The 12,192-nt window shown below is 41.4% G+C and overlaps 1 protein-coding gene across 1 annotated transcript in view; it reads right to left on the bottom strand.

The window, feature by feature from the left end:
- Positions 1-9,213: 9,213 nt before the first annotated feature.
- Positions 9,214-12,192, bottom strand: part of fto (FTO alpha-ketoglutarate dependent dioxygenase) — a 148,494-nt gene continuing 145,515 nt past the window's right edge. The window contains exons 9-10 of the mRNA XM_086072029.1: positions 11,950-12,090; positions 9,214-10,944 (exon numbers count right to left, since the gene is read on the bottom strand). Coding sequence (XP_085928155.1) covers positions 10,938-10,944; positions 11,950-12,090 — 148 coding nt within the window. The 3' untranslated portion in view covers positions 9,214-10,937. The remainder of the gene's footprint in view (positions 10,945-11,949; positions 12,091-12,192) is intronic.

Here is a 12,192-nt window from a genome sequence, read left to right as displayed (position 1 = left end):
AAAATAATTATTTGAAGTATTTAGGCGTCATCCTTCTGTCTAGTAAATGTGGTTCAACTGTAATCGCAATTGGACAAAATCGGCCAAATTTTTCTTTGAAGGACTCCTGAACTAATAATGGAAGATTTCCTTGACTTTTTTTGTGTGGATTTAGTAATGATAGAAATCTTTACCACATTTTATGTTGCAACATGAAATTGAGATTGGTGGCTGAATTTTCAAAGAATTAAACATTTGGTGATTTGAGACTTTTTTGTGTGTTTTGTTTGCAATTTCAATGTTGCAAAATGAAACTGCTGATACAATGAATTTCTGAAACAATTTTTTATCACCAAATGCCGAATTAGTGCATTTAAGGTTATGTTAAAAAATATATATATACAGAATGTAAAACACATCTAGTGACTTCAAAGCATGGTAAAATTTTATTTGGCCCAAGAAAAATACAACAAAGAAATTACGCAAGTGGGTTTAATGAAAATATAGGAGGAAAAATTACGCACACGCCATTTGATGTCAAGCAGCAATTAGCATGATTGGAGTGCTGTTTGTTAGTGTAAGGGTGGAGTAGCACAGCCCTCATTAGCATGCATGCTTTTACAAGCCCCCGGGTAAAGTAGTCAATGCTGCAATTTTATTTATTAGTAAATGGAGACAGATGGCGACGAGGAGTTTGTATTGACTGGCCATCACCTTTTAAAGTGGGATCAATGAGCTCTGAGGCGGTGGCATTAAGTTGCTAATAAAAAAAACTCGCCCAAAAAGAGCTTCGACACATTCACCCCCGAATTCGTCTATCACCCATGATCCATCAAATCCATATCATAATCATATTTAAACATGTTTTTGTAATCAACCCTACATGGAAGATTTGATGTGATATTTATATAAATAATATAATAATAATAATAATTATATAAAATAATCACACGTTTGTTTTTTGTTTAGTTTTTGATATTCAATTGCCAATTTGAAAATGGAAATGATGAACATCACACCGATTGTTGTTCTTGTTGTGGCATCAACACAAACAGGACTTGACTGGTGACTTATGACAGATGACAGCTGTCAAAATATTTACATGCACACGCAACGAGCGTATTGATCAGCCGAGCAGGCACGCCCGCGGCTTGATTTTCAAGTGACAGGGCAGCTCCGGGGCCTTGGGCACGGTCAACCTGTAGCTCTTATTGGGTGCCGGTTGCGCTGAGTGGGAAGGGGCGGTGTCTGATCGCCTTCCGGCGGACCGAGGCCCACACACGTCCAACTGAGCTGACGTGTATATTTATACTGACAGCATGAAGTCAAGCTGCGAGTATTGATCGCACATCCAAAGAATCCGTGTTGCAGGAGTGTCGGACAAGAAGAGGCAGGGAACTGATGGGAATGTGTGAGAGACTATACCTTCTTGTAGATAGTCGAAGTGTCATCAAATCAATTACATTGATTTTCCTGAATCATGCAAAACATGATGAATATTTATTATTATTATATTTTAGAATAATGTTGCTATTTTTAATTGATTTTGATATATCATTTTGTAACGCTTTTGTCACTTTGGGAATTTTGTGTATTACAAATAAAAATGATTATTAGTAGTAGTCGTAGGTCGGCAGGCAGGTTGTACAGTAGTTAGGTGGCTTGGTACAGTAAATGGGTAGCTTATAAGTACATAAGGTAGGAAAGTTTGTAGTTATGTATCGTGGTCCGTAGGGTGGTAGGTGTCGAGGTGGTAGTTTGCTTCTGTTAGTAGGTAAATAAGTCAGTTGGTGATAGCATGGTAGGCAAAGAGGCGAGTCTCATACACTGTATATGGGAAAATAAAGTATGTCATGCATGAATCCAATGCATTTTTTCCTTGTATCAATACAATCAACTGATTACCTTCTGATATAAATCGTTACATCTCATCCAGAAGTCCAACTTGACAAGCACAGAGCGATTTCTTTAGATCGCAAGAATATAAAGTGACGAGGGCTGCAGCGATCGAACATTTTGGTAATCGGATCACCTACTGAAAATTCTATTGAGTAATCAAGTATTCAGATCAAATAGAAACAAATATACTGTGCATTTTTACTTGATTAAAAAACTATTCTGAATCAAAAAAATAAATAAATCAATTTCACTTAATGAACAACCAATTTGTTTTTTTCCTAAATTGAAACTGCGTTTAGCCGCAAACTGTACTTTCTTCTCGGGAAACATGAGTGAGATTTTGGGCCAAGAGGTTAGGGTTAGGGTTAGAAACTGAGTGAAGCTGTCATCATCAAAGTGTGTGGAGCCAATTTCCCCAATTCAACTGTCTTTGAAAAGTTTGACAGCCTATATGGGGTACTTGCTTAACGGCTAGCTGCTAGCTACTAGCTGCTAACACTGGCAACATCTGCCGTATGAAACATCGCCTGCAGAATTAATTGAAGATTTTTTTTTAAATAACATCTTTAAAGTTAGCGATTAAACATGATTTCAGAATAAAGTTGTACTGATGTTGGTGGCAACAGTTTGATGCCAATCAAAACTTTTAACTGGAGTCCAACTATGCAATTTCCAGTCGGGAACATGAGTCAAGACAGCCGCTACAACATCACGCGTTGCCAGGAACAACTTTAAAATAAAAGTGTTCCAAGGCACTGATATCCATATATTACTGTATTGGGAAGATTTTATTTTGAAGATCACAAATGTGATAAATCGTGATAAAACGTCTACATCTAGTGTACAAATCGTTACATCCCTAGTAAATATTTGATTGGCTTGTTTCCCCAGAAAAAAAAAAAATGTTTTATTTGTGTATACCAACCAACTAACCAACCTATATGTAGGACGATAGGTGGCTATCTTGATTATAGTATATATATACATAATCCCGTAACTCACATATATAAACAAACATTTACTGTCTAAGCTTTTTGAAACAGTGCCTCCCACTTCTGCCATTTTCTTGCATAGGGAGCGTCTGGTCTGCATCGAGCCAGCGCCGAGGCAATTAAGAGTTTAACCTGGACGCAGCCCAGGGGACCCCTGAGAAGACAGCACAGTCAAATAGAGTGAGGCTGTGCACAAAGACAGGCCAATGGGGGGTGGAAGGAGGGGGGGGTGTTAGTCGGTTGCACTGCACTGCACTGGAGAAAGATGCTGGGAGGAAGTGACAGATAAGCAGAGGGGAAAGGAAGAGAAAAAAATGGATAGATTGAGGAGCGAGAGAGAGAGAGAGAGAGAGAGAGAGAGAGAGTAAGCGAGTGAGCACAGTGTACACAAGCTCGCTCCTCCATGAGAAGAAGGTCAGCAGCTCTCTCTGAGGAGTTCCTTAAATAAAGTCCCGTATCCTGCTGCTCTTCACTGGGCAAACAACCTCCTCTGCTCTTTATTAACTAAATATGAGGGGACTCTGACCGGAGGACAAAAATTCAATATTTCCTCCCCTCTCTCCCGCCGCCGCCAAATATTTAAAGCAAGCAAATAAACAGACAAATAAATAGACCTCTGCCAGGGGGAGAGAGGGCCAGCCGGTCCCTTGGATGTAATTTGACGGCCCACTTACTTGGAGGCCAAGAGCGCCAGTGCTACTCAAGATGCTCATTTGAAGAGCTGTCAATCAAGGGGGCAGCAGCGTTGGGGATATTTGTGAGGGTATGTGTATGTGAGTGGGGGCGTTTAGGAGAACCAACCGCCAATTCATCTTCAAGGTTGGAGCAGATAAGGTGAGCGTTTTCCTGATGAATTCATCACCTCCCCGCCACCCGGCTATTTCCCAGCATGCAATACCGAAGTGTCCCAGACTTGAGCCAAAATGGATGCCTTTTTATTTTCCCAACCAATCACCGACGATAGGTAATAATCGAGCAAGAAGAATCACAGAATATTGATATTTCTTGTCCTGGATTTCTGTTCTTGTTCTGCTCCTTCCTGCAGAGGAAGTGATGAGGGGGATGCACACAGGGGGGATATCAAAAAGTCCTTTCATCCATTTTAGATGAGATGTAGATGACTCAATTATGCTTGGCCTGACATCAAAACCACTTGGCGGTGAAGCGGCCGCTAACCCCGGAAAATGATCCACTTAATCCTGCTCATATGAATGGCGGGTTGCTAACTCGGGCAGCGACGCTAAGCGAGTGAGACGCGACACTCACGGAAAGCAGAGGGTGGGCGGGGCTTGGTGATCACGAAGGGCAGGAAAAGAGAAATTCAGGAAGTCCATATTTGTGTTCCTTTCAAGTCTGAAAGAGAGGAAATGGGTCAAGGGAGTCTTGCAGGACGAGTGATGTCGGGTGCGAGTGCAGTGAACCAGAAACACGCCCCACATTTGGGGTCTGAGGCGTCTGATCTGCGAGGCCTCCCCGGTCCCTAAAAGACCTCCTCCAGACACGCATCAATCCATCCATCCATTATTTACCGCTTAATCCGGGGTCGGGTCGTTAGGGCAAGCCGCTTTAGCAGGGAAGCCCAGACTCCCTCCCCCAGCCACTTCAACCAGCTCCTCCGGCGGGATCACAAGGCGTTCCCAGGCCAGGCCGCCGGTGGGACATGCCCGGTACACCTCTCCAGGAGGCATCTGAACCAGATGCATGAGCCACCTCGAATAGTTCCTCTCAATGCAGAGGAGTAGCGGCTCGACTCTGAGTCGCTCCCGGATCGCCGAGCTTCTCACCCTATCTCTAAGGGAGAACCCGGACACCCTGCGGAGGAAACTCATTTCGGCTGCTTGTATCCGGGATCTTGTTCTTTCGGTCATGACCCACAGCTCGTGACCATACGTGAGGGTTGGAACGTAGATGGACCGGTAAATCGAGATCTTCGCCTTTCGACTCTTCACCACAACGGTCCGATACAGAGTACGCATCACTGCAGACGCTGCACCGATCTGCCTGTCGGACTCCCGCTCCAGCCTGCCCTCACTCGTGAACAAGACCCCAAGATACTTCAACTACTCCACTTGGTGCAGGATCTTATCCCCTACCCGGAGAGGGCACTCCACCCTTTTCCGACTGAGGACCATGGTCTTGGATTTGGGGGTGCTGATTTTCATTCCAACTACTTCACACTTGGCTGCGAATCGCAAGCCAAGATCTCCAACTTTCTCTCCAGACATGCAGTTGCGAAATGTATTCACGAACATCAGGGATGTTCGATACCACGGATAGAAACATACACCTAATCTGTTCTCAAGGTAGCAGCGGTGTCATGCTTAGGAATCATTTGATGATCTGACACCCCAAATCCAACCCTTATTTCGGAGTGTCAAACGGTGGCAATTTTTTATCGTTTTTTATATGACCCAGCCGGGGATTAAACCCATGACCTCCCAGTCTCAGGGCGAAAACTTTACCATAAGGTCACTGAGCTGGTCTGTGACACAGAAAACTTTTTTTTATTTCTTTGCTTTGTTTTACTCTACAAATGTCAACTGGCTCTCCTTTCCCAAATGCAAGGGCATTACTCTCATAACGCAATCGCTATAAACCACATGTTTCAGTGATAGCCAAGTCGATCCGAGTCTCACACTCACAGCTAAACTGTCTGCAATGTGCCTCGTTCAGGACCTCATCAGTGGCCCAAATAGGAACGCTGCTTAACATGCGGTCAGGCAAGTCGCGGTGTTTTGTCAGCGCCGATTGGTGTTTGTCTGTGGCGCTGACAAATGAGCGCGGCCCGTCGCGGCGCTGACAGCAGCCCCGAAGCTGCGATGCTATCTTTGACTCTTCTACAATGACCTCCTCTGCTTCTGTGGCCCTCCCACAAGAGCCCCCCCGGCACTGGCTTGCACTCTGGAACCTGCTCTACGCACATGAGATACGTTTGCGTTCATCTGTCCCTTCATACAAACATTCCCACGGACAACTGTACACGTCATATGCTGTGAAATAGTTTGTAAATAGGAAGGATTAAACATAGGGTGCCGTTTTTCCCTCATGGAAACATTCCCCGGATAAAGGTTTCTTTGTTTTATAGAAAAGGTTCAGAAGTATGTTATATATTTTTATTATAGTTTTGAAACATTGTTTAGATTTGTTTTTAATATTTGTGTATATATTTAGGAAATATTTTTAAACTTATACTACACCTATTTTTTTACATTTACATATTGACATTATACTTATTTACTTCTATATTTATATTACTTATTCAATTATAGCATTACACTTTATTTATTTATTTTTACATTTGGCCCGATATGATGACCTCAAAACATGGTAAATGACTACATGTATTCACAGTAGGGTTGTTGGTTTTTTTTGGGGGGGGGGGGGGGGGGGGGGTCATCCCTGGCATTTTGACCACACACTGAGATGTCATTGTTTGTCATATAATCCACTGTCAAGGTCTCATGAAATAAAATGCATAGTCTCTCTCCAGAACTTTGCTCAACACACTCAAACAAGTTGGATCATGTCCAAGTAAAATGCAACATTTTGCTGATCTTAATTTAATAGATAATGCCATTTTATTTTTCTTGCTTATAGTTTACTTGTATCTCATGCATTTGCTAGATAACAGCCAATCAGAGCTGACATTATTTTGCACATTGCAATTTTTGGCTCAATCGTTCAAATCATATCTTTAAAAAAAAGAAAGAAAAAAAATCTCTTAATTATTCCCAATTTATTTTTTGTAACTTAGATTACTTCCTGCTTGTAATATTAATGTTTTGAGCAAGGTTATGTGTTTGTTTTATTTCATTAAACCATGACTGTAGATGTTATCAAAATGACTTCTCAGGTTGTTTGCTTGCTATGGTGTGAAAATAATAAAATGTAATGAAAATAATAATACAATTACAATATTCTTTAATTTGTATCATTCATTATACAGCACTTAAATATTAACACAAACATTAAAAAATAAAATCCATAATTTATTCCAATTTATGTGGATTTTAAATAATTATTTTTCCTGAAAAATTGCTTTCTGGCTCTCATTTGTTGTCATTTTTGTTCTACTCTATCAGTGAATTTCCCCAATGTGGGATCAACAGACTTTTTTTTGTCATCATTAGTTGGGTTAGAAAATAAATTATATTTCAATTTTTCATGAACGAACCAGTTAAAAATTGTCTGCCCTCATATCTAAACCACACAAATGTGGTCCGTTTACTCTACATTGCTTTTAACCTCACAAAAATGTTGCCAGCATTGTAGTCTCAATCCCACCCTTTGATAACCCAAATGAATCTTAACATGTTACAGAAATAACCCCCGTTCCTGCGAGTGTAACATTTGACTGGAGTGTGACCCCAAAGCGATACCTTTCTCCAGCACACACACCTGGTTATTTTATCTCTCTGCACAGCTATTGTTGGGCCTAATTGACGGTGGCTCGGCTGCGTGTGACCCCGAGCACAACAATGCATACCTGTGGCCATCAGCACCAGCGCCGTGTAATTGTCTCTCCAAGTGGGGGCCCTTTTGTCCAACTCGGCCCCTGAGGGGAGAGGCCACTGCGACCATCCATCACTCAGTCGCTCAGCCACCACAGGAAGTAGTTAACATGGGTGACCTCAGAGGTTGGTGCGTGTGTGTGTTTGCGGAGGGAAGAGTTTTTGCGCCCCGGTATGGGGGACGGGAGTTCTTGGTGAGAGACACACAGAGAATTTGCCATCTTTCCATCCCTGCCAGTGACATCGGTCCGTCAGTCAATCCATCAATCAGAGTGATGAAGCGCCCGACGCTAATTCAGCCGCGTCCTTTGAACCTTGGAGGAACAGACAGCAGCAAGACCGAAAATAAAGAGTCCTGTTACACAGATGTGATTAGAAGACAGGCCATGTGAGTGAGCAGTTTGGGGTAAAGAATGATGGATGGTTGTAAAACACCTGTTCGTGTGTTTTGTTTTAAGAACATGTAAAAAAAAATTGTTTTACAGACGGCACTTAAAGAGATGGCATGTGACAGCACTTCTACTACACTGGGGTCCCTGATAGAGCTTTAAGTGATTCTTACAGAAGATTCTGACTAGGGCCCGACCAATATGCATTTTCTCGGGCCGATGCCGATACCGATTTTTGGCAGAAAAAAATACTGATTACCATTAATTGGCTGATTATAAAAAAATATGTATATATAATGCATAAAAGTAAGTGTACCCACTTAAAGTGAGTAAGCTACAAAATAAAGTTACGATTGCATTCTATTAAAATAACTCGTTTTTTACACATTGGGAAGAATTTGTGCCTTTGCGTAGTGATATCTTACCTGTGGGTATGTGTTCCCACAGACTTTGTGTGTGAATATTCATTATTTGGAGGAAAAACACTCCCAAAGTCGAATAGGATCTTACCTTCGCTTTTAGCTTTGGCGCTAGGCTCGCGATGTCTTAAAAACGAAGCATGTTTTGTATTTAAGTATACAGTGGATGTTATTCTTATTGTTGTGTGTTTAGTTTTACAGTTAACGTTAACTTGAATGTCATTAAACAGCTTTAAAGGACGCTTGGGGGACGACAGAATAACATACACTACACCCTTGCTAGTTGCTAATGCTACACAAGCAAAATGGTGCATCCAGGGTACTTTCACAGCGTCGAAAACCTCGATTTTCTTCGATTATAACGTTTTAAGGGGAAAACAATGTTGCTGTAATGATGTAATAATCGGCAGATTAATCGGTCGGGCCCTTCTGACTGTAGTTGTCTTACTAGTTAAGGCCATAGTGTAGTAGTTTCCACTGGTAAGAAATGGTATAAAAATGATTAGCCGACCAAGTAAGAAGCCAAAAACTTACCATTTCAATAAAGAGAGGGAGGAGGACTTCTTTTTCAAAATGTCATTCTCAAACTGTGTTTGCCTCGTCTGCCGATGAAACGCAATGTGAAGCGGCATTTTCCGGCCATTGATAAAAACAATACGTCCGAGTACCGTTCCACCATAACTGATGATCGTTTGGAAGCCTGTTTGCGGCTCACTATCAGCAGCTTCTAGTTAATTCCATTCAGTGCAGGTCATCAGAGTAAGTTGAGGACAAAAAATGTACAGTGAATTGCGTGTGGGCGAAAAATGTTCTTCTTCCTGGGCGTAGTTAGTTACCTTGGACACCATTCAACACATATACGGCTCCTGCCTATGTAAAAATGAGAAATTTGAATAGTTAAAAATTTCTGTAGGTGGGTTGACAAGAAGACGAGAACATATCTTTTGTCATCTCGCATGTAAAATAATCTGTATATTTTCGAATCAAATTTGCCTAGAACACAAGCTAAAACGAGACACACAAATAGGATAAAACGGCAAATTTTATTTTTCGACATTCCTATTGCGTCAGACGGACAAGCTGTGGCAAAGGGAGAGCACAGAGGGATGCGTACAACGCTAATGCCGCTCTACAAAAACAAAACTCTGACAACAAATAGCAAAAGTGCAGCGAGAGAACAACAGTTTGGCAACCAAAAACATCAACAACTAAAAAAGAAAAAAAGAAAAAAAAGTGCAATCAGAATTTTTTTGATTGGAAAGAGTAGTCTACTTCATCGTCGTCAAGATAGAAAAAAAATCAAACATGGAGGGCTGCTACGCTGCCTCACCGTCTGCCCCCTTTTTAGGATCTTGTCAGAAGCGTCAGATCGTTGTTTGGCCCGCAGCTTTCCACGGTGTTTGACACACTTTTGGGGCAATTAAACGCCAATGAACAGCTGTAACGAAGAAGCGTATTTTCTGGTGTTGTACTTCCGGCACATCCTTTCATCAGTTTCGGCGGCTTGAGAACAAACAACTGGCGGGAATTCCTGGAGGCTCGCATACGCCAGCGTAATTGAAACTTTTCTGCTTTCTTTCTTTGGTCAGTCTAGGAATTAAAATCTAACATGATTCTTGCTTTAATAAATTAAAAGACATTCTAAAAAGTTTGGGATGAAGAGCTCAGACTAGGAACTACTAGAGGGATTTCACTTGAAATGGGTAAGATTCCCTTCAAAATCTTTTTCTTGCTTTGAACTGATAAATAGGATTGCAGAGATTTAAATTGTGACTGGTAGAGTGCTGACGAGAACTTGCAATCGAAACATCCTCACTAGATTCAGTCGTACTTTGGTTCTGTCTGGGAATAAAAAACTCAAACTGACTTCTGCTCGAATAAAGAACGATAATACTAGAAGTTTTGGGTTGATAGTCACAGCTGACTAGAACCCATGCACTCGTTTAACTTGTGTCTTCAGCTTCCTCGGCTGTCTTGGTCAGACGCCATTTTAAATCAGAGTTCTTGCTTTGAACTTATAAAAAAGGAGATGGAAACTGACTGGTAGAGTGCTGACAAATTTAAGTGGCTCGAGCGCCGACTAGAACATGTGCTGACTTTAATCACGGTGTTCTGGGTCCAATATAGACCAATCAAATAACTGAAGGGTTGCAGATAGTAGCAGCTTGAGCGCTGACGAGAACGTGAGCTGATTTGAAAGTTGAAAGGATAAACTCAGATTTTTTTTAGTCAGCTACCATTTACAATAAATATTCAGTTTTGCTTGAAAATGGAGCATACGGCAGTTTCACTGGACTCCTTTGGTCAGTCCGGGAACAAAATGGCCTCACTTGAAAACCACGGGAGCATTTTTAACATTGAATTAACTGTGAATACTGACAACGGCCCCTCTAAACAAAGCTGGGTTACATGATATTAGGTGATACAATGACATGGTAAATAGTTAAACACTGAAATGCGGATACCACGTACTGTACGTGTGGTTACACTAGTAGCTTGATGCTAAGTTTGCGTTGTTAGCATGTCACTAAAGCGCTATGATGCGTTTATATTGAGGGGACTGGGGGGGTTTGGGCTGCAGGGCGATGGAGATGAAGCCATGAAAAATTCCTCTCTGTCGGGATCGCGACACATTTGTCGTCGGCGGTGCCGTCCACCTCAGCTGACGTCGGGGTCGTTTGGAAAAACTGGTGTCAGATTTTTCCCCCCATTTTCTTTCACGTCCGTTTTGAGGCCACGTGGGATCCTTCACATTCTGTTTAAGGGACAAAATGCATCTTGTCAAAATGTCAAGTTTTCTGGGAATTTTAGACTTCGATGAAAATGGAGCCGGAGAAGTTGATTTTTTGCAAAGAAATTACACTGCTGATTTTTTGGAAAACAATGTAAGGACTTTGTGTGCATTATATCAGAAAAATTCGGTATAATGACAAATCCAAAACTAATATAACCTTACCTTTTAAGAACTCAGTTTAAAATGCATAATAATAATAATAATAATAATAATAATAATATAGAATTGATCAGTTCAACATCTGTTATTTCGTATTGGAATAAACTACTTTTGAACTCCAAACAAATCTGAGGTTGACCACTATCCCGGAACGACATTACAGTGTGCGGCACTGTACGCTATATAAACAAAACTATTGGGACACCTGGCCATTAAAACCTATGGGAAATTAAAATAGAAGGAAATATGAAGTTTGTTGTAAAAAAAGAAAAGAAAAAAAGACCATGATGTCGAATGCTTTTGCTGTGAATTAGGGTTGTCCCGATACGATAGGACTGATTGGAAATCCGGGTTGGTACTGGCTGAAAAAGATCGGATTTTTAGATTTTCTTGATTTCTTAAGTCAAGAATAAAATATTATGGTTCTTTACTGGATCTGAACCACTGCTGATTTACAGCCATATAAAAGGTATTACCTTGGAATAACTTTATTCAAAAATAAATAATGGAATAATTGAAACATTTGATTGCAGAGCTGTTGATTGGACTCTGTATCGGCAGATACTTCAAATAAAGTGACTTGGACTCGGATGAACAAAAATGTGATCGAGTCATCCTTACTGTAAATACTATAAAATGACTTGCAGTAGGAGAGAAATACTCAGCTGTGAAGAATAATATAGCCATTTAAGAAGTTATTTATGTGCTTGAAACAATGCATTTCATGAAAGCGTATTTGTAAAACGATGAACATTCATAGTGGTCGAGCAAAGAGCGCTCCATTCGAAACCCATTTTGAAATGTCACCTCCACAGCAGCGACTCCACTCTGTTGATGATGTCAGCCAGATCGAAGGGCAGAGGCCTATCGCGATCGTCCACGCCCCAGAAGGGACGATCCACCGGGGCCTCCTCGGGGGGCAACGTCTGGGCCAGGCTGGTGTGGCACCTGGGCCGACGGGACACAGGAAACAAACGCACCCGTCAACATCAAAACAGTGTTGCAAATGGACAGAGTCCGGGAACTTGGACACATTTCCAACAAGATCAA

The sequence above is a fragment of the Leptonotus elevatus genome, chromosome 3, assembly GCF_054856555.1.
Source record: "Leptonotus elevatus isolate MCC_2025b chromosome 3, RoL_Lele_1.0, whole genome shotgun sequence".
NCBI lineage: Eukaryota > Metazoa > Chordata > Actinopteri > Syngnathiformes > Syngnathidae > Leptonotus > Leptonotus elevatus.
This window is presented reverse-complemented; position numbering and strand designations above follow the sequence as displayed.